We start from the raw sequence: 23,870 nt of genomic DNA, 5'->3' as shown, positions 1-23,870 counted from the left end.
ACTTGGTCAAGAAAGAACCTATTAAATTATGGGGTGGATCAAGGGATAAATGGGCAGATCCAGCAATTATCATTGGGACGTTTTGACATTTTCACTGATAACCCAGGGAAAACGCCTGGATCCTAATGAAAAATATCAGGCATATTTAGAGAAGTGTGTGCCTTGGCTAAGGTATGCTCTCTATGCCATTCCAGTTTGTGCATGTAAATTCAGCATACTTGCTTGTTAAAGGCAGCACACATAGATGTAACGCGTACGATTTTCCCCCAAGTCCTATTTCAAGTCATACTGTTATTGATTCGTAACAGCTCATAGAAGCAGGGCCAGAGGTGCCTTCACAGCCAAATTGGAATTCCCCAGAAGATAAACTCATGTTACCTGGACGTAAAAAAGGTTTCAAAGACACATCAGTGGTGAAAGCCCATATTAAACTGACACGTTTGGTATCACCAAGACAAATAATAGGTTGTAGGAGACAATGCGTGACTCACACAGACATTCCTTTAATTAGCGATCTCCTCTCGAACATCATATTAAATAGGACTGATTACACAGGTACCATTGAATGCTGAACCACAAATCAAGCCATCATAGGAGTGAGCTGAGTGATTGCTGAACTACAGGTTTATACATGAGAATGTGTAAATGGAAATTTAGTTTTCCTGACAAAGAAGACAGTTTGAGATATAAAGAAGGTTCAGCCAGTTCCTGAAATGAGTGAAAGTATGATGAAGTACTCAAAGCTAAAAATGAGTAGGTTTGAAAAAATGCTAAAATCTCCCATTAAACTTTGAAAAAAAGACATAAGCAGATGACAAAGTTATTTTTTAATTTATAAGCCCTTCTACATTAGAATCATTTTTGGCTTAAAGATATAATATGTAACAATTCTTCATTAAAATGTCTAAAACTGACAGGACCTATATTATATATTTTGTTGACTTGTGTGCTTACATTATCCAAAATGTTTCCAACAATTTTCAGACTCAGAGAAATCTCCAATGTTCGGAAGGTTTCACTCTGATCGCCTTTTAATTGCTTCATATCCGTGTAACCCGAAGTTTTGCCCGGCTCTGCTGTAACTTCCGGGGCAAACAACATATGACAAAGGAAAAACATAGTGCTAGCCAGTTAGTCTGTTAGCCAGTCAACTGTTTCTTCTGTTTGTATTGGTCACTCGTAATGGATCACGGTTATTCATTGCCGTGAGTCTCATTAGGTAGATTTTCATTGGCAATTAATGGTGGTGAAGACAACAACTCCCGTGATCCCACACTGCTTCAGAAATTGTCACAATAAGTTCCCTGAATCAGTACTGTATTGTGATGATTTATATTTAAAGCTCATTAGATTTATTTCTGTCATACAGGAGAATTCAACCCACCATTTTGACTTTGACAGCTACTATATATTTGATTTATATCGTCCAACCATATATATGAGCAACAAATTATCCAAAACTAACATGCTAAACCCTAATCCTACGTACTGTATATAAACTATGATATCATTATCCACATACTGTACCATTGATCTCCATCTTGTTTCACTGACCTTTTGTGTTAATGGTAAATCATTTTAAATCAGACTAGAAGATGGCCTCCTACTTGAAACTGTTGGTCATCCTCTTCCACCCACTGCCACTGCCTCCACTGTCACTTCAGCACCTCAACATGAGCTGTCACATTCTTCTGTAAAGTGCCACGATTTGCTTCACCTCTTCCATCACATGAACGTGTCAACTAGCAAAATATTGCCCACGGGCTGCTTCTTTTTTTCTTTTTCTCCATCTTACTTTCATATGCTTGACAGACAATGTTAGGCTAGGGTTTCCATGGTAACTGCATTTTAAACAGGCTCGCCTGATGTCTCTGTGTTAACTATTGTCTGCAGCGATGCTCTACTCTGTCGTCTGTGGAGTTGCACTGTGCTGTGGGCATGGCAGGGTGCCTGTCATTTTCTTGTCATTGCGCTGAAAGGAAAAGATTTGTTGTTTTTTCTTTTTGACTTTGCAAAAATTCACAGAGGGAAAAAATCATCATTGCGTACATGGTTAAAATGAGGACGAGGTTTTCACTGTAATTGTCTTCTGTTGAAGGAGAATATAATCTTGGAGTTATTGGGCTATATATATATATATATATATATGTTCATGCATGAAGTGCAATTAATACATTTATTTTTTGAGATAATTATCTCTGCCGCAGATGGTATGTTTTCATTTGCGTTTGTTTGTTTGTTTGTTTGTTTGTTTGTTAGCAGGAATATGCAAAAATTGAAATAAAACTGAACTCCATGAAATTTTGTGGAAGGGTGAAGCATGACCCAAGGAAGAATCTATTAAATTTTGTTATTGATCTGCCCCAGGGAGCGGATCTAGGGATTTTTTCACTTTCTTTAATAATGCAAGAAAGAGCACATTTTCATTTTAATGAAAAAAATCTGGCATATTTAGGGGACTGATATTTAGTGTGTACAATTTGGTGCAAAACGCAGTTTGAATGTAATTTCATCAGGGGGCTGTTGGGCCATGGCAGAGGTTGCATACCAATTATCTTACCTTTGAATGATAAACCTGGACAATGGAAGTGCTTTCATGCTTTTGTCTGACTTACTCTATCCAGCTAAAGTCATGATGGGTACCTGGCTCCCTACATAACACATGGATGTACACACAATAACAGCAATGGCAATATGATTTTATGCAAGCAGTGAAATATCTTTGATGGAAATATTAACTTAGAGAAGCTCATACTGTTTGATGTCTGTGGAGGCTGTCAAGGAGGAGGGGTAGATTGCTATTAAATTGTATTGCATATTGTAAAAGAGAGAGATATAAAACCTGCAGTGTGTGTGTGTGTGTGTGTGTGTGTGTGTGTGTGTGTGTGTGTGTGTGTGTGTGTGTCTAGACTTTGTCAGTGAGTGAATCAATAGTATATCAAAATGTCAACAATCAGTCTTTACAGTAATGGCTCTTTAAAGAAATCTTGTTTTCTGACAGAAAAAGTCTAAATAGCAGTTAGTGTCCAATCATGTTCAAGGTTTTTAAATTGCTTTTGACCTTTAATGTAATATTCCCATGCCGTGTTACATATCCTGACATGACCTCCTTTACTAAATGGATGTAAGATTACTTTGCAGTGCAGAATGGAAGAGGCTGGCTACTCCAGTTGTGTAAAGTGATTAATATTTAAGATATTCATCTCATAAATCAAACGAAGCATTTTGACACCCCATTTTGAGAGATTTCACTGCCTGATTTGTTTTAATCAGCGAGGATTAGCTTTACAATGACCCGTCCCCCCCGCTCTAATAATTTTAATATGCACATTTACCACATTCTTTGGCTCCAAGCGATAATGAGGCAGACACAGATAAGTTTGCAATTGCACAATCTGTCTTTTCACGTCAGCTCAAAAGGTGGAACTTGGTACTTTAGATGTTCAAGTGTAGAAACTGTATTAACCCTTGTAATATCCTCCGCTGACAACCCTCCCTATGAGACAGCACTCATAGACCATGTCACCTCAGGTAGCACACCTCCCTCTGGGCTTGCTTACTCTTGAACTTGTGGCTTCATTGGCCCTAAAACGTATCATTCATCTCGATTGATTTGCAGCAGACCTAACAGCCGTTCTATGCGATCTGCTCCCAAGACTGCAGAGTGCAAACGTTTGGAGAATGTGTGTATATGGCTTCCTCTGAACAAGGACATCATGCCACTCCCTCTTCCCCATCCCCCACTGCCCTGTACCTGGTTTCCCAGAGCCAGCGTCTGCCCAGTGAGCAAGGATTGATGGACTGCCTGTGTATGCCGTTAGAAGGGAGGCACTGATTATAAAGCTGAGATGCGTAGGGGGCTGCATGATGAAATGGCAAGGCTCATTGAGGGATGTCCAGTGATTGGCTAATGCAGTGGGTGGCTTCTGTGGATGTCCACGTTAATACAGTAATTCATACCATATAATGCTATTACCTTCTAGCAACAGTAGCTACTTATGCCTGGATACACATTAAAACAATCTTAGTTTAGCTAGTTAGCGTGTTGCAGCTGAGTCCAACAGGGATGTCAGCATTTTTGCAAGTAGTAGGCTATGTCATGAACCAAAGTAGGCTAATGGACAAATTAACATTTTATGACAATCCATTGAATAGTTGTTGAGATATTTCACTTAAAACTAATCAATGGATCACCAAAATCAGGAGGAGTCCTCCTCTGGGGAAAATTATACAAACAATGGTCTATGTGATAGACTAGCTATGCATTCAGATTGTATGGTTTAAAAAAATAAAACAGTAAAATAGTTCAAAGAAAACAAAAAAAACCACTTAGTGATTAAAATAAAAATGTTTGCCCTTTCGCCTGAGATTTAGGGTATTTATTCAGTGAAATGGTAAAATCCACTCACTGCTCTGTGATTCCAGTCACAAATACCTCTCAGTTATGTAGATGTTGGGTTTTGAGACACTGTCTCAAGAGCTATCGTGTATTTTGTGGCTATTACAAAAGCAGCAATACCTGTAAAGCAGAAATCTTTTGTGAATACTGTGTGGCACTAAGCAGCTTTTCAGATACAAATGAAAAGAAAAACATCCTTATTTTTAGATGTCTGGTTCCTCGTGGCTATAACACAAACATTTAAACATCATTTAAACAGAATCCTCATATTATTGTGACAGTGGAGTGTTGCCATGCCAGAAAACATGAGAAAGCAGTTTGTGCCAGTCAAAGGCACCATGGAGAGGGATCAACTCTTCGAAAAAGTGCCAACAATCCTTCAGGGTAGCCAACCTGTTCAGTTTACTCTCTGCAAAATAACAAAGACACTTTGGACAGAAAAAAGAGAGCTTGATCTAAATTTATGTTAATTTGACATTTCCCTTGAAACGTCCTAAAATAGACAGATGGTTTGGTTGGAGCAAACTTTCTTTGTTTCTGAGTGAGTAGGTAATATCTCTTTAAATCTCCAAATTAATGACTAGCCTAATTACCAGGAGAACAGTTCGGGGTGTGCTTTATTCACTCTTGTAAATGATGTAGTCACAAAAGTCATTCTGGCAAAGAAGAAGAACACTGCCTGGAGATCAGAGTAAGCACATTATCTACCCAGAGTGCTCCTCTCTGCAGCACATAACACATCGCTACTGTTGCTGCTTCTACTATTACTACAGCTCTGTTGATATAACACTATTGTAACAAGATTCATTATTTAGCAGGATGAAAACTATAAATATATGTCGAGAGGAGAAGCAGAGTAAAATATTGTTGAATCATTTTTAATCAAACCTGTCTGTACAGCGCTAAGCCTGTAAATTGGGTTTGTTGGATTCTCATGTCAAAGGTCATGATGGTCATCCTCTTAAAATAAGATCACATCAATCATTCAGAGATGGTCAGAGAGGCACTGCTGCATGACAACATAGAACATAACGACTGAAATATAACAAACTGAACAAAGTCAAATTAAAAAACACCCACTTACCCCAATCGGTACCTTGTCACGTAGATGTTTCTATTTTAATATAGTGTCTGTTCGGAATTAGATCTTTATGGTCTTGAGATTGTTTTTCATCTGATTATTTTTTATTGTTTTTATAAAAACACTGTAAGATTGGAGGATGCTGCAGTTATCCCTGGTTTCTATAGAAGTACTATACAAAGCATTTTCAAATAAGAAGACCTAGTAACAATGAAATGCTGTACAAAATACTTGCAGGATCGATGCTTTTCAATTTTTCTAAATGAACAATACTAAAATATGCTTCTGTTCTTATTCAATGTTCAGGTGTGATCAACCAGATTGAGGTCAGCACAGCATTGTTTCTTCTGACGTAAGCAACCACATACTGGTTGTTAGTGCTTACCCTCATGTACAACACATCTCCTGAAATACTGCCCCTCTGGAGACCATCTTACCCAACCTTTGTCGTCATGGTTACAGTATTAAACACATGGAGTGCTCTGAGAATGGTGAACTTGTCGTCATGGTTACAATAAAGACATATGGTTAAGCTCATTAAGTGGTCAAGGTTTGGACACACATACAACTAGGTTTAGGAAAAGATAATTGTTTAGGTTAAAATATGTTCTCCCTTATAAGTTTAGCGGAGTAATGTTGTTTTGGTTGCAATCACAAACAGGCAGTCGTAATTGTGGATTTAAAACATGGAAAATGAAATGAGTAGCAGTCTCTTGCATAAAAGTCCTGTATTTGTCCTCCAGTCCGTCCTCCAGTCCGTCCAGCTCAACCTCCACATTGAGGTTGTCGCTACAAACTGCAGACAACTCCACCTGACTTCCTCCTTTGCTCTCATGGCTAGATTTGTTAACTATCCATCCATCCATTCATGCTTTTCAGCGCTCGTAGGGTATCCCAGACGCCCCAGGCGTCCCAGGCTAGATAGGATATGTAGTCCTTCCAGCAAGTTCTGGGTCTATCCTGTGGTCTCCTTCGGGTGGGGCGTGCCCGGTAAACCTCAAAGGAATGCGCCCAGGAGGCATTCTCACTAGATGCCCGAACCACCTCAACTGTCCCCTTTCCACATGGAGGGCAGCAGGTTCTACTCTGAGCTTGCTCTCCAAGTCTGAACTCTTTACCCCCTATCTCTAAGGCTGACCCCAACCACCCCACGGAGGTAACTCATTTCAGCCACTTGTATTCGTCACCAAGCTCTTTCGGTCACTACCCAGAGCTTGTGACTATATAGGGTCGGAACGGGATAAAAGCTTTGCCTTGTGGTTCAGCTCCTTTAACACAACGGCCCGGTAAAACACCGGCATTACTGCTGATCCCACACCGTCTTCCCTGTCCATCGTGCGTTCCCAACATCCCCTCACTCGGTAGCAAACTTCCGACATACTCCTTCACTTGGGGCAGCCCCAACCCGTAGAGTGCAATCCACCGTTTTCTGGTAGATTTATAACAATACGTCACAATAAGCTGCTTGCAAGAACAACTTGTTTTTTTCTTTACGGGACATTCTTGTCTCCTCAGCTGTCAGAATAGTCTTGAATTTTATCTGGCACTCAAAGATGATTTTTTTTTTTGTGTGTGAAATAATCCCAAAACTCCACACACTTTTCATGCAAAGCTCTGATATTGTGACCACAGGAGGTGTTGATGACACTGTAACTTTAGCTCTCATCACTATTTTCGTTTCACACGTTTCACACTCTATTTTACACATGGTTTGTCTTCACCAGTTCACTCTGGAGGGAGGTAACACATTAGTTTCCTGACACTATAGCCTACTATGTTTGAGGAGCTGGAGGAATCAACAAGCTGCCATCCGGGTTTCTCCTGCAACATATTTGTGAGATGCTGGGTTTGAAAGATCTCTCCTGTCCACCTGCTGATGAAGAACGTGCCTGTGGGCAACTGGCACCTGCCTGACGGTACATCAATTATTGTGGCCTCTAAAGTGAGCGCCTTTGTTTGACAGATGGCACGAAGACAAATGAGCTCAGGCGGTGAATGGTGCATCATGGACATCATTCTGCCCTAGATGATCAGCCATTATGTCTGTCACCATGTGTCAATTTATCTGAGCCGTCCTGTTGCAGACGATGAATGTTTCAGACCGTCACGGTGTCTGCGTTTTCCTAACTTAAGAGTTGAAGTTCAAAAGTTTGGCACTTGGTTTTAGTGAGAGCGGATGTAAACTCTTTCAGTTCATGCAAGCTTACATTTGGACCGTCGCACCGCTCAGTAATGATTACTGTGTATCTGGGCTGATGCTGAAATATGGAGCGCAGGGGTTGATCTGCAGAGACAGACTGACATGGCAAGGCGGATAGAGTCCTGAATGAGTTTTGCTTATCTGTGTCTTTTCTTAGAATTTTCAATAATTGTGACACAGCTTATCTGTTTAATACCTGCACTGTTCTTTAATACGCTGGAACAGACACAAGTTCTTATGACAACAAAGCAGATTAATTTGATGTGAAGATCCGATCTGTTCTTTTTGACAGTCACACAGTACGACAGTACATCATAGACATCAAGATTTATCATCTTTGCTTTTCACCCCAAACCACAGCAAAATGTGATAAATGTTTAAAAAGTGGAGGCCAGTACTTCACTGCGGGAAAAATATCTACTTTACTGACGTCTCATATTTTAGCAAAGTCCTGGGCCATCTGCACTGGCTTCTTGTGTTGTGACAGTCAGCTTAGGAGGTGTAAATAAATCGCGGGTCTCTCCAATCCTGAATGAATTACAGGATTCTTGCTGGTGTTTACTATGTTGTTGCATATTTTGTGACACCAGCAGCACCGATGATTTGCAGGCTGTTGCTACAGATCATGTCTTTTGTAGGTTAATGGATGAGATTAAAGATTTTCCAGGACTACATTTTACAAGGGAAAGGAAGTATTTCAAATCTAATTCTAGTATTTGTGAATACGTATGTTGTATGCATTCACAGGGGTCTTCTCTCTGAAGCACATTACACAGCACTTAAACTTAAACTTAACAGAAATAATAATGTGACATTTATTATGATAATTATTGATATAGACTAAGATTAACTTTATTTATCTTGACATAAAGTCTGGCAGTGAAAATAAGCATTAAATACAAAGTCTGTGAATTAAGTTGTTGCATCCTTATGTCAAAGGTTCTGATGGCCAGCTTCTTCTGTCAGAACATCAAAAATAACAAGCTCGATAAAACCAGACTCTTCGTCAGAAGTTAAGTTGGTTAACAGAATAAAAATAATAATGATAAGTTGAATAGAAAATGAAATTTTTCAAAATCCATGTCTTAAATCTTTCCTACTCAACTCCTCTTGATATTTTACCATGCAAACAGACTTTTATTTTGATATCCTCCACTGGTTCAAGTGATGTCTTTCAATGGTTTTGAGCAGTACAAATGAAACTTTTACCATTTTTCTCTTTTCTCATTTTTTAATGAATGTTTAATATTCAGTGAACTGACCCTGTATTTTGGGTAAAAGTAAAAAACATGGATTGTTTCAAAGTCTAAAGCACTTTTTCCATTGGGAAAAAATCATATAACACCCAATAACATCTGGCTTTTGTCTGCAATGGGAATGGATTCAAACTGCAATCACTCCCGGGATAAATGACTCTGCGGTAGACACGGTTTCTTATTGGCTCCAGCTCTGATCGGCAGTGATGGAAATGAGACACCTTTGTAAATTTGGCAGACAGTGAGGTGAGACAGCCTCTAAGTTTTTGATGCGTTTGGGATGTTGAATGTGACAGGGCTGGAAAAAAAAGTCAAACTTCTCTACTGGCAAAGGGAAAGGAGTCAATACCTCATACCTCATACCAACAGGCTGACACACTGCCATAGCCATGTAACTCACACTTTGTGGAATGGATGCAGTCGTGCAAGTTGTTTAGGATTATGTCGGTTGTGTTTGAATGACTGAATGTTAAAATCTGCTGTGTATGAGCACAGTACTGTCTTTAGTTAGATAAGCATCCAAATATAAGTACTTTCCCCAAATCTATTCGGTTTAATTTGGTCCATAAACTTCTGAAGTATAAATAAAAAGGTATTTCTGTCTTATTTAAGAAAATAAAAGCCAACTCACTCAATGCAACTATTTTTGGAGGCCTTCTTCTGTCCCTGTGCATTGTGTTCAGAGCTTCACCTGCTCTGATGCAGTCTCACTTCACTGAGACTTTCCTTGATTCTTCTTCTGTGAAGTTCAAGAGCCAAACGACAAAAGACCTGTAATGGGAGTCTGTCTGAAGACGGCCACTGTGACAGGATTTTTTAGCCTAAGCAGTCGTAGAACCTCACACATCTCAGTCTCCATCATCTCCCCTCACACAGATGATTAGATGTGTGGAGACCATAACTGAAGATTTAATCACAGAGTGGCCCAAATGAAAGAGCTGATTGGCCTCGGGGTTATCATGGTGTGTGTGTGAAAGGAGCGGCCTTTTGTCCCTGACACTGATCCTTTCAGGAGTCCTCTCGAGTGTGCTTGTGATTCGCTGACACGTTGTTCTGACAGCTGCTCCACGGGGTGATGTTCACGCTTGGTGTGGGTATTACACCGGACAGATCTGATTGGTTCATGCAAGTGAGTGGTCGGATGAAATTATACTTAATCAGAGCAATTGCATCAGATGAAAGAGAGATACGGACATGGAATTTGAGCCATTGTCCTCCTCGGTATGAAATAGTGATTATATGAAATGTGAATTAATAAGATCTTTAATGTTCACGACCGTTATTGTGGCCAAGGGGTCGAAGGTTTTCACACCTGACAGTCTGATCCAAGGTTCATGTCTGTGTTTACATTTATCTCCGGTTAGTTTTCGTTTGCAATGTAGGGTTCGGATTTCAGACTTTTGTTTGAGATACGTACGTTCTGTTGTCTACTTATGACTTTGATTGATTTGATTGGCGAGCGTCTGACATCGGCATGTGTCAGTGCGGTGGGTAGTAGTCTTTCCATTAAACTGTACCACTCAGCATTGTTATATACATTTTTTCAAGTTGAGTCTTCCTCAGACCTTATTACCATTAATTATTGTGTCTCACCTGTCCGTGTCTGAGTTGTGCTCCTGTGTTGCATGTCCTATTGTTCTCCCACTTTCTCTCCCCATATTTCTTCTGCCTCTTGACTGAACATAACAAATTAAAGTCAGATAAAAATGAGAAAATGAAAAGACAAATGAAAAAAGGTCTCTGTGATATGGTTGAAATCAATATCGTATTGATTTCAGGCCGTTAGTGCAAAGGCTCCGTCGCCTTTGGTTTTTAACCTGGTCTCTGGAACAGTGTAAAGGCCTCTGCCTGAGGACCTCAAGCTGATTTGAGATATTTTTAGACAAGTGGGTGGACGTCTTCTCCAAGAAGTAACGTATACATATCTACATTCATTTAAATTCACAGCTTTCTTTGTCTGACTCGGTCTCATTGCATAAACATGAGTCAGATCAGGCAAGTATACACACAGTAAATCACCAAGGTTGTGTTTACCTGAAACTACTACAAAATGTCACGATATATAGATATTTTTTAAATTATAATGACCATATCTTTGTTTATCCATTGCACTGTTACTCATTTATTTGGTTAAATCGGATTGAAACACTGTGTGAGTGTGACATCTGCAGCGCTCCACAGCCAGACTGCTCTCCTCTTTGATCCGGCTCCCACATGCAGAGGGAGGACAACCTATCATGCAAGCTGAGAGATGCTGTTTATTCCAGCCTCCCAAACTGTAATCACAGAACTATCATCAGACAACTGAAAATTCGTTAATCAGGACCTCTTCTCCTTCTTATTCGGTGGAGGGAACACCACCCTATCTTTTCCTGTTTTACAAACACTTTGCTGGTTGTTATTAGTCCAAATTAGGCCTGTGTTTCGCTCCTCCTTAATCACAGTTTCCCCCAGAAGCATGGTACTACTTATCAGCACTTCCCATTTCCCCTCCTCACTAATCCTTCCCTCTCCTTAATCTCAAGCTCTTATTTTATGCTTTTCCCATATTTTTCACAACTGAACTTCGAGGTTCACATTACAAAGGTCTTCACGTAAGAAAGTGCATATTTAGAGAGGTTAATTACTCTACGTTCTTTTTGGCTGGTTTACACTTCTATCTACACAATACACACATTTTTACATTTTTGTATCTTTTGTAACAAAAATATAATTTGACATGATGGAAGTCATTTAACGACCCCCCTCTGTGTCATGTGAACCTCCAAGGGGTCACATGACACAGAGGGGGTGTCTTGAATTTAAAAAAACTATTGACAACTATTGTAAATTATATCATCTATATATATATATATATATATATATATATATATATCAATATATCTGAGCAAAGATGGAACCTAATGATTTAGCAGTTACCATTTTTACATTTTATTATTATTTTCCAGAATAGAAACATGAAGCACCTAATTTAAACTCTAATACTTTCTCTGGCTAAAGTAAAATAATTAAAACAGTCATTCAGAAGAAAATGACTCATGTTATCTTGGAAATTTTTAAGCTGACATATTAGGAACGTAAAACCCCAGAGCCATGGTCTGACTCTGGGGTTTATCTCAGACAATTTGTTTCTGTCCGCTGTAAAAAACCTAATTTAAATATAGGCTTGATTTACTGTGTGTCACTGTGCGAGGGTCCAGCTCAGGTTATAGCAGTAGTCACCTTCAAATGATGGGCCTCATCTGTCTCCAGCTCGCCATAATATTGTATCAGCATTGCATGTGTCTCTCTCTCCGGCCCCGTCTCATATTCTGTCCCTGTCTCTCTCCCCATAACCTCCGTCTTTTAATCTACGCTGCTCTCTCCTTCCTCCCGTCTCATCCTCAGATTGCTGTCACGTTCCCGGTGCCCTCTCCTCCCTTGTCGTCCCCCCAACCCCCACCCCCCCCTCCGTCTCGCTCCCTCTCATTCTCCATCTCAGTACGTCTGCTGTCTTGTGCGGTGCCGCAGGGCTCTCCGGCTGATGTAATTTGCTATCTCCTTTGGTAGTGTGAGAAGAGAGGGTCCTGAAGCCAACACTCTTAATGCAGAGTGCTCCCGTGGGAGGCTGTGAGCCAGCACTGGCTGAGATACTCTCCTTCTCCATTTCACTGTATCGTTGTACATGCACAATGCCCATGTGTGTGAGAAAGACACAATGTGCATTAAAAGATAATTAAAAATACTATGTTGGCTGTTGGTTGTGATGTCATCACTGGTACGGTTTCTGTGGTCAGTCATTACACAGTGAAGAGGCATTTTGCTCACATCTCACGAGGTTGATTCCATCAGGAGTCCATGGGCGTGTTAGGCTTTTAGCAGCAGATAACACTCCACATATTTGATGTTGACTGAATATGTTTATGCGTGTTTGCAGGGCTGCATTCCATTTCTATGACAACAGAGAAGGCCTTGGCTGAGGATATAAGCAGCGCGATGGAGGGTGACGCCATGAGGACCAATCAGGTGGGTGCGCCGCAGAACTTACAGCAGCTGTTGATCATTTCAACTCAATCACTCAGCGGCCTTCCAGTTTTTTTCTGTTTGATATGCAAGGCAACGAGCCGCCTGTGCAAGCAACTTAACATCTTAGCATCTTTGAGCGGCAGCTCATTCTGACTCATGCATTTGGTGATTGCTTTACATGATCAAAGATTTTGGATTTAAATCACTTTGCGAGTCGAGCACATAATGCCTCTTGTGAGTCTGAATACAAATGTTTTAATGAAGAAAAACATTCATTGATCTGAAGCTCACTCACCCACAGGAAGGGGTTTCTCCCATCCAGGTTCCTGAGGACCACGGTGAAATGGATGATAGCTCAGAGCAGACCCCCAGCAAAGCCTCCAAATCCCCCCAGAAAACCAACAAGCGGCCCAAGACTGTCCCGGTCAAAGTCACTCTACTGGACGGCTCAGACTATGAGACTGGAGTTGAGGTATGCCTGTTCACTTGTTGTCAGTAAGCATGGAGGAAATGGCTGATCAATACATGCAAAAGGGTTTTAACATGACTATAAACACGTGTAGGAACTTTTTATAGTTTTAATCATCACTGATCACACATCAGTCATAACAATTAGTACTGAAAAGTAACCAGTAAACATCCGAGCAGTGAAACGGTCACAGAGGTTTAAAACTAAACATACTAGCCAAAGTTAATCAGTAAGTGAGTTAGCCTTTAGCCTAACACGTAGCCCGGCTCACTTCCCCCACGTCTGTATCCTCTCAGTTTTTGTCTCATTTGCTGTTGTACGTCATAAAGAGGCAGCAATAATACAATAGGACAGTTACATAACCAGTTAAAAAGTCCTTGTATTACTTTTTCAGCATATTTTTGGGAAACTCGGTTGAAATCTGCGCTGCATATGGATTGAACTACCTTTATACTTTATCCTCAAATGAAATCGTTAAAATTTTTGTTAAACTGCCCTTCGCAGACTTTGTTTACATAGTCGTCCTTACTGATGGTCGTAGCTGAAATAAGTCAGACTTTTTCTTTATGGCTGTTTCCAACTTCTTGTCACACATCCTCCTTTCCAGAGACTTGTCCTTTGGTAATTCTTCAAGCATGCAGAACCATAATTAGGAAAAATTACTTCAAAACGTTGTTTAGTGTGGCTCCTACTTCACGCTCAAATGCCCACATATACGTAAAATGAATTCTGCTACGTGCAGGTGACCAAAAAATTCAGCATTTGGAGCAGCTGGTGTTCACCTCCGCCGTTTGAATGGAGCCGTTGACTCAGCACAGTCCACCACAGAACACCTCAGTGGGATCTAGTCTCACCCGGTAATACGTGCTACTGAGTCAGGAAATGCAGCTCTGTTGCTATTCTCACTGAGAGGGGGAGTGACGGGGGGGGAGGTGTGACAAACTCTGCATTGTGGGGGGATGGAAGGACTCAGATGAGCAATCTCCTGCTTTCGTGAATCGTGATTCTGTAGCCTTTTGTGTTTGTAAACACACGCGTGAATTTCACCACCGCTCTCGGTTTATTTGAATTTCACAGTAGCCCACACGCCCGCATGACTCGGGTACTGCAGGAAATTCATTCACTCCTGGATATGAAATGATTTCTGAGGAAGAGAATGAGGTGTCGCATGGGGGGTTGTTCCACATCGGAGAGAAATACTTTGCAGGACTCACTCACAGAGCTGCCATGAAGCGCGTTAAAGCCGGCGCTGGAAGCCCATTGGCCGCTACACACGGTGGGAGCGTGATGGGAATGATCTCGTCTGTGACTAGACCTTACTCATGTCAACTATATTCCTTTTATGGCCTACTGCCTCCCACGTGACCTCACATATGTTACTTACAAGAAGCAGCGAGTGGAGAAATATGTCAGGACACACACACACACACACTCAGTCTCTCCTCCTATGTGCGTGCATACACATTTCTTCATGTCACCTGGGCAGTGACACTAGAGGTATGGAGCTCTGGCAGGAAATCCATGCAGTTGACAGATGAGTGCTCTTATGTTTGACCGGGGAGAAAATAGAATGGGAGAAGGAAGGAGGGAGGAGGAGGTGCAGGAAAAGATGAAGGGAGTGGGGGAGGAGGTGGCGAGGAAGACAGAGAGGAGGTAGATATACGGGGAGTGGTTGTTTGTGTATCGTAGTATTGTTTGCAGGAACGTGTCTGCAAATGAAAAAGAGTTTGAGGGAACACAGTGATGAATGCAGTGAAATCATTACTTTAATTACAGTCATGATGTCCGCTGCACAAACAGGCCCTGATGATAAAAACACAGGGAAGCAGCCCGGGCCTCCTATTGACGTTTGGCTCCCGACATTATAGATATTGATTGAGCTCGCTGCATTTACAGTGAGCAGTCCTTAACCTAAAGCCACGCTATTAAAACTCTAGTCATTCCTTTTTTTTTTTTCTGGAAATGCATTTTGAATGGAACATCTGGTTTCTTAAGCAGAAGGTCCCGAGGATAGCATTGTACCTGTATTTTAACTACCGACCATGAAATGCTTCTTTTTCACAGTTTATTCATTCCTGCTGGTTGAGCAAAGGAGCAGAGGAGTGTCAGCTACTTAAAAGACGCAGAGGATTTTAGTGTCTGCTCTCCTGACTGCAGATGTTTCAGTTCTCAGACCCTGATGAAGTGGCGCCTTATTCCTGGTGCCATGTAATAGAGAGGTTCTTCACAGGGTTGATCGTCAGCTCCTCTCACATGTTGATGTTTCCCTGGGCAAGGCACCGAACCACAAATGGCTCCTGATTGTCAAACCAGCACCTTTTACTGCGTGTGTGAATGAGGGAAAGAGATGAAGGGATTTGGATAAAGTCATACATCCATAAATCATCACCGTTATCATCATCATCAAAAGAAAATATCTTTTATTATCCCTTTTACTAAAGGAGCATTCCACCTATTTATTACAGTGGTTGTCAGGATAACCTTTTAAAAAGCTACACATCCCAAGTATCACACATGCTGCAGCCTGTAGACTCACCCTCAGTGTATGGGTCTGAAGTGATGCTCTTTCTTTTAGCGATGGGGTAGTTAACTTTCACAGCTGCATCAGCCACCTCCCAGCTACGACTAAAAGCAGACGGTTTCCTCAAACCTGTCATTATCTCATTTCTTCTCCGAGTCTGGTCCAATGATGAGTGTGATAGTGAAAGGTACTGCCTCTGAACACACTCAGTGCACTGGACACCCATTCACCTCTGTGAATTAATAGGATATGATCAATTTTGTGTCAACTTTTCTCCTTTTTCACAGACATATTTTTCTCTGGTGGCTGACATGAAGAGGAGCCTGCACCTCACAGTGTTGCATAACTCTACTGATGTAATGGGCATTTATCATTTAAAGCTGTCGCAGATAATTTCGGAGATGTAACTTTTCACCATTAGGGACTAAAAGTCAGGAAATCGTTGTGCTGCTTATGTTTTGAACGTTTGAATCTGTCTTGAGATTCCCTTATTTGTGTGGAAGTGCTAATAAGATAAAAGATGAGATAAGATTGTCTTGTAGCACTAAACATACCTGATTGGTTGAGTACTTTAGCATTTTATTTAAGCCATAATCTTTGAAAACCTATAGCTACATATGTTCAGATCCCTTGTATCGACATTGTGAAGCTGTAGAAGGAATCCTACGACAGATGGGCCGACAACAAAGTCCAGGCCCCGAGTGGGAGCGGTCTTCGAGTTTATTGCTGAACTAAATCGCTCCGTTTATTCTCCTTTAACTGGTAAAATTCTGCTTTGGAACACAATTTAAATATTTATTTTCTTTAGGTAAATTAAATGGTACTATCATGTGTTTTTGCAGGTTTATGCACAAGTGTAGCTATGGACATAGCCAAGCTTTTACATTGCATAACTGAGGCTACTTACATACTTACAGTTTTTAAATAGTTAATTGGATTCCACAGTTCTATATTTTAACTTAAGTTAAATGGATTTACGGTCTCCTCAGCCATAGGAGACAGTAAATCCAAGCTCCCACATGTTGTTCCTCCTCGTCTTGTTTGCGTTGGATGAGGCTATCAGCAAAATGGATTTCTATCGTACACCAACTGGCTGCGAACACGATCAACCCACAGAACTAGTTACAGAAACGTGACCGAGACAGATCGCTTCATGATGGTTAATTAATCAGCCTTTCTTCAATTTTTAAAAAGTATGCTGACTGTTCTGCAAGCGTTTGTTACAATTGCTGAACAAAGCTGTGTGATGGCCTGGTAGTAACCACAGACAGTGACACAGACAGTGACACAGACACACACACACACACACACACACACACACACACACACACACACACACACACACACACACACACACACAAAGGGGACCTATTACTTCTGTTTCTATGGTAACAGTTGCTTCATTGCCTCGTCGCTATAGGAGCCAGGTTTCCCTTGGAGATGAAACTGGCATGGGTGTGCCTGTGTGTGTGCGTGTGGAAACAGCATTTCGCCAAAGCCGTCTGTGCAGCCCTCAGAGGCCTCGTGCTCAGCCCTGAGGGGCTGGACAAAAAATAGGTGTGGTCTGAAACACCATTGATGCGAATGTGCAATTCATCCCCTTATATAGTCACAGAGAGTGGAGCTCCTCCCACTCCGCAGGGGGGGAGGACAGACTGGAAGCATCTCTCAGACCACAGTGGGGCTGGCTTCTTGTGTCTGTGATATTTTTGCCTTCTTTGTGTTGAGATACATGAATAAAGACAATATACAAATATCCAGCAATTATTTTATTTGACAACCAGCCAAGGAATTCTATAATAAATACAATGACTCATTAGGATCCCATTACAGGTCTACAAATGTCCCCTTTGTCAAGATTTCCATTGCCTTCCTATGGTATATTTCACACATATTTTCATTTCACAGTGTATTATTACAAACGCATTTGCTCTCTTGTTTTTTGACATTGTACAACCTGAACCCATACTGTGTCACCTGCCCACTCGCTGTGTGTTCTCATGCCATATGATTTAAAAGCACGTGTGTGTGTGTGTGTGTGTTTTCGCAGAAATTCGCCAGGGGCCAGACCCTGCTGGACATGGTGTGTGGCCATCTGAACCTGCTGGAGAGGGACTACTTTGGCCTGTCTTTCCAGGACACCGACAACTCCAAGGTCAGACACGCAAGAACACAAAAACACATGCACACACAACCGCACACACATGAAAAACAAACACATCAGGACAGCTTACTCGGGTAAAATGAAGTTTACTTTAATTTCTTCTAAGGTCTATAAGTGACTAGGCTGTCATGTTAAAATGCCAAAATGAAGTCCAAAGTTTTTCTCTAAAGGTGGGAGGTCTGTGTGAGACCTCATATACACCTCAATTCATGTGTGGACTGGGTGTTTTTTTACTTGTCTTGATTTGTATTATTTGATAAGCATTCAAGTTATTGCTCATAAAACAAGCTAAAGGCCAAATATGTGTTGATGATGGATTCAGCGTGTTCTTTTTTTTTTTACATGGCTGCTAATAAATGGATTATATACTGCTTTGGTTGGATAACGTCACCGATTTCACAGCAAATGCCAACCACCAGCAAACCAGCCCCATTTTTCTCAACTTGATTCACCAGGTGTTATATAGCAGCAAGTCCCTGGTTGCCCTTTAAACTCTGCTTAACCACTTACATCTTGAAAGTGGCAAACATGGCCTTTAACCTTTTAAAATGTGATTAGACAGTATGGCCTTTTGAAAAATGGTGCACGGGGTCCACGGTGTGCCATGAAAGTTCTAGTGACATTAAGCAGAGGTGGTTGGATTCAGCTGGCATTTATAGCCCCAATATTGCTGCTTTCAGAGTTTAGAGAAGCTCTCATTCATATTCTTGCAGGGTGAATATATTTGGTTCTCAATTTGTGAGGTGTCGTACTTGTGAGGAGCTCTTAAAAATCTGAATATGGATGCTTTTGTCGAGGTCAAATTTCTCAAAAGAGATTTTCTCTTTCTTTCTTTGTCAGAATTGGTTGGATCCCTCCAAAGAGATTAAGAAGCAAATTCGGGGTAAGTGCGGTGTAGACACACACACACACACACACACACACACACACACACACACACACACACACACACACACACACACACACACACACACACACATACGCACACACGCAAACACATGCGCACATATGCACACACAGATTGTGTTTTAATGAACAGGCTGTCCTTCATAAGAAAACCTTGCTGGTGGTTTGTCCACAGTTGGCTCCTGGATTATGGGATTTTCTGTCAAGTTTTACCCTCCAGACCCGTCTGTACTGATTGAAGACATCACCAGGTACGTGTGGATCCAACAGCAAACACTTTTTAACTCAACCTTTAATAAACACTGGTTTGTTGTGGTGGTTAAAAAACTATAATGCTGGTTTTTAGTTGTGGTTGTGATTTTTATAAAGAAATAAGACCAGTACACATAGAACTAACTGTTGACAGTGCGATTTGTGGATTATTTCTAATACAAGGGAAGCTTTACTGTAGGTTAGGCAAAGATTTCATGACAGGACCTATGTTCTATATGTCTGTTATTGTTCAGTTCAGTAATACATGGGAAGTCAATCAAAGAAGCTTAAAGAAAAAAATAAACAGATCATGGTAAAGCAAAAGGTCATTTATGTTTTTTAAAATGAACAAGACAGTGTCTACAGGTGTAATTTGTACGCTTGATAATGTCAGCATGCTGATGTTAAGCAGGTTCCATGTTTATACTATTCTCCATCTTGCATGCTAGCATTGGAACTTTTGCTAATTAGCAATAACTAAAGAGTACATTTGAAACGTCATTAGGTTTTCTGGTACTTGGTTCTACACCAAGTACACAAGTATTAGACTGAGTCAAATTTTCCCCTGAAAATGATACTCAATTCAATTCAGGGAAAGATTCAACCCCTGAGCACAATGAATGTCTGTTACAATAATAATAGTAAAAATAATTGTATTATTAGTATTATTTGTATAACACTTTTCCCGACACAGTAACAGTGCTTCACAAAATTAAATAAAAATAAAAAAATAAAAAAACATTTTCACAAAGATGTTTACAACAAAAGATGGATACGAACTGATAAACGCTGCCAACATGGCTTAAATATTGCATCAGCATCGACTATCAGTATCGACTGAAAACTGAGAACCATTCCAACAGAGATTCTTCCAGGTGTTTCCTGATAATGTCGACTCGTGACTTTTGGAGTGGAGGGTTAGCAGCGTCTCTGTGTTTCCCCAGGTACTACCTGTGCCTGCAGCTGAGGGACGACATTCTGTCCGGACGTCTACCCTGCTCATTTGTCACCCACGCTCTTCTGGGCTCCTACACTGTCCAGGCCGAACTGGGTGACTACGAGGCCGAGGAACACGGCCCCGACTACGTTAACGACTTCCGATTTGCCCCCAACCAGACACGTGAGCTGGAGGAGAGAGTGATGGAGCTTCACCGTAACTACAGGTCAGAGAAAATATGGCTTCATTAATTAGATTTAATGCCGTGAGGATAATGGAGGATGCTTTTCGTTTTTATCTGTAGGATGAATGTGGGAAAAAAAGTGATGAATCACTCTTGACGTTTGTATGATAGGGGAATGAGTCCGGCAGATGCAGAGGTGAATTTTCTAGAAAATGGGAAGAAGCTCTCGATGTATGGAGTGGACCTGCATCACGCTAAGGTACAGAGATAATAATCCCGGACTTTTCAGCTGTCAATACTCTTCTGATACAAGTTAATTCAATGCTTTTAATACCCTGTTTGCCAGGATTCAGAGGGAATCGATATAATGCTCGGAGTGAGCGCCAACGGTCTGCTCATTTACCGGGACCGCCTCAGGATCAACCGGTTCGCCTGGCCCAAAATCCTCAAGATCTCCTATAAGAGAAGCAACTTCTACATTAAGATCCGACCTGGAGAGGTGAATACAAAACACAATCGTCTTGTCTTTTTGCATCTTGCTTCACGTAGGATGATCTCACTGTGCAATTACTGCATGCACTACCCCACTAGAAAGAGCTTATGACAGTCACTCTATTTCACGGTTTCACAGTTGTTTAAATTACATCATTGTCTCTCTTGACGTGTCCCAAACAGCATAAATAGTCATTTCATGGTTTGATAAAAGAGTATTTTCTGGGACTTATCTTCTGCACAGTGTGCGACAACTGACGAGGCGTATTTTCTCTGTCATTATTTATAGCCCTGAGAGCTGCTGTTCTTAAATATTAGGCTGGCGGGTCGTGCTTTTGTTCTTCTTCTCCACTTTCTCTCGCTCTCTGTGGTGACTTTAAAGCCTGATTAGACAGACGTGAGGACACTTGCACCTACATTAAGGATTTTAGAGCCACATTATACTCGCTCTCGGTTTCTTCTCCTTAAAATTATTATGATTTGCTGTTTTTTCCCCGACATTTTTTCGGCCTTGAGGGTGGGCGGCGTGTGTGTTATATCCACTGTTAAACTGGCATTGACATCTTCATGGTGAATACAAAGGCCGCCCCGTGCATATACTCTGTTCTGCACGTCTATCCTCTTAAGTCAGCTGTCACTTCCCATTTGCCTCCAGGGCTTTCATTGTGTTTTAAAGCCCTTTTATTCCAATCTGTCCCCACAGAACGTTGTTTTGTGTGTGGAACAAAAGTTGGCCTCTCCTCTTGAAAGGTCGACTCCTGATGTTTAAAGACCTGTTATATTGCTAATAACCTATTGATCTGAAAGCGTCTTCTGCTGCTCATGCCGCTGAGCTGATGGAGTGAGCCCATGAGCGGCTAATTTGCAGGTTGGTTAGAGATGGAAAATCTACGTGACATGGCTGACGCAAGAATATATTTCTACAAGTAAACAGAAAACTGATATTGATTTTTTCATTGCTGCGGAGTAAACACAATTCACCCTGCCACCATCTTTCCCCCGGCACTCACTCCCCTTCACTCCCCTTCTTCTTCTTCTTCTTCTTCACGTTCACTCCTTCACTGCTCAGTATGAACAGTTTGAGAGCACCATAGGCTTCAAGCTGCCCAATCATCGGGCGTCAAAGCGATTGTGGAAGGTCTGCATTGAGCACCACACCTTCTTCAGGTAGGACTCAATCACCACAGACACAACCTATTCTGCACTGAAGTCGTTGAACCCTGCATGAACTGTTGACATGTAGACTGTATTATTGGTTTTAATTAATTATTTAATGGTATAAAAATGGGGTTAAATGAAATCATTGACAGCTGAAACTGATGAGCGATTGGGCAAGTGCATTGGCAGGACCTTGATACCGCGGTTACACTGCTGCGCAGCTCCAAAATCATAAGTGCAAGATGGCGGCGTTCGTATCCAGAATATTTTGGCTTCATTTTTGTGGCGACGTGTCGTCCATCTTTACATGCAGTCTATGTGTTGGCACAGTAGAGCTGTCCTTCATGTTAAACTCAGTATGCAGATGTGTTGATCCCTTAATTTACCATGGTAACACTTTCGTATAGGTTCAATATGAAGAATTTTCTTGAAAGAAGCTTGTTGCCATCGAACAGAGCAAAGCTAACTGTTTCCAGTCTTTGTGCTTAGCTAAGCTAACTAGCTTCTGGTGCTTAGAGGGTTGTCATTCTTTTCTCATCTAATTAAGTAAGTGTATTTCCCCAAAAAATATTTTAGTTCTGTCAAGAAAATTCCTCTGGAAATCAGCATTTGCTAAGAAGTTCAACAAAACTAACCAAACTCAAGTAGCTGTCTTAAAGCTAACTTTGTCTTTATTTTCTCCTAAAATCCAAATCTCACTTTTCAGAAACCTTCACAGGAAGTCAGTCAGAAGTAAATAAACGATACCCCTGTTATGTCTTTTTTTTATCAAACTCTAAAGTAATCAAGTCAAAGATATCAACAAGGTGCAGCATCTGAATAATTGTTGTACATATACAAACTGAACCTTCTTGCAGGTTGGTTTCTCCAGAGCCGCCTCCCAAGGGCTTCCTGGTGATCGGCTCCAAGTTCCGCTACAGCGGGCGAACCCAAGCCCAGACCAGACAGGCCAGCGCTCTCATCGACAGGCCTGCCCCGCAGTTCGAGCGCTCCGTCAGCAAGAGGTACTTGCTGCCTCGAAGCATGGATGGAGGTGAGTTTCCGGACAATGGCTACCCCGAAGTTCACCAATGTTTCCTGTGAGGCAGTCTCCAGCCCCTCAGGTTTAGAAAAGGGATGCATGAAAACATAGTTTAAATATTTCCGCAACAGGACTTATTGATTTTGTGCTATGGCCCTTAAGGGCAAGAGAGTTCCTACCTAATCTCTGAGAACAGAGATCAAGGCAGGTCTGTGCCTTGTTGTCTCCTAAGAAAACTTTATATTTATTTTTGAGATATGTGGCCCTGTTAAGTGCAGTTCAGTAGATCATATGAAAGTCAATTTTACCCTCCTTTATCACTTTATCACCAGCCTCAGCTCTGGGTGATAGCATGGACCAATTGTCGCAGCGAAGCTCCAGTGAACGCACACAGTTCATGTCCAGAGAAGACCTAGACCAAGAGGGGAGCCTGGATCTGGACCATGAGCCATACCACTATCAGGACCAAGACCAGGACCAGTACACAGATCAAGAGCTGGAGGGTCAATATCAGAATCAGATGCGGGGCTCTTCAACGCCCACAAGGACTTTAGAGCTTAAGGTACAGGATGAGAAAACACTGTTCATATACACAGACACCTGCTTTCACTGCAGATCGGAATATTAAATTCTAAGCAAACCTATATTTTGTGCTCGTTTGCTCAGGTTGAGTCTAAGTGTGTTTAGCTTTGAGGCCAGTTTCTCTCTATGATCATAATTATTGTTTTCTCCTGGTTAAGCTGTAAAAAATGTTGTGGACATCCAGGCCTTTATATCTAGAGCAGAGTTATTTAAGAGCAACTCTCACTAAACAAAAACACCCTC

General features: G+C 41.3%; 1 protein-coding gene across 2 annotated transcripts in view; it reads left to right on the top strand.

Annotated features, from left to right (window-relative positions):
* Positions 1–23,870, top strand: part of si:dkey-178k16.1 (band 4.1-like protein 1) — a 42,032-nt gene that overhangs the window by 3,504 nt on the left and 14,658 nt on the right. The window contains exons 2-12 of one of the 2 annotated variants that reach the window (XM_047340381.1): positions 12,853–12,941; positions 13,264–13,413; positions 17,982–18,086; positions 18,936–18,978; positions 19,177–19,252; positions 20,198–20,416; positions 20,546–20,633; positions 20,721–20,873; positions 21,936–22,033; positions 22,882–23,057; positions 23,378–23,607. In XM_047340381.1, the coding sequence (XP_047196337.1) occupies positions 12,870–12,941; positions 13,264–13,413; positions 17,982–18,086; positions 18,936–18,978; positions 19,177–19,252; positions 20,198–20,416; positions 20,546–20,633; positions 20,721–20,873; positions 21,936–22,033; positions 22,882–23,057; positions 23,378–23,607 (1,410 nt within the window). In that variant the 5' untranslated portion in view covers positions 12,853–12,869. Of the gene's footprint in view, positions 1–12,852; positions 12,942–13,242; positions 13,414–17,981; positions 18,087–18,935; positions 18,979–19,176; positions 19,253–20,197; positions 20,417–20,545; positions 20,634–20,720; positions 20,874–21,935; positions 22,034–22,881; positions 23,058–23,377; positions 23,608–23,870 lie in introns of both variants that reach the window. The other variant, XM_047340380.1, reaches the window with a different exon arrangement.

Source organism: Hippoglossus stenolepis, chromosome 6 (assembly GCF_022539355.2).
Source record: "Hippoglossus stenolepis isolate QCI-W04-F060 chromosome 6, HSTE1.2, whole genome shotgun sequence".
In the NCBI taxonomy this organism is placed as follows: Eukaryota; Metazoa; Chordata; class Actinopteri; order Pleuronectiformes; family Pleuronectidae; genus Hippoglossus; species Hippoglossus stenolepis.
This window is presented reverse-complemented; position numbering and strand designations above follow the sequence as displayed.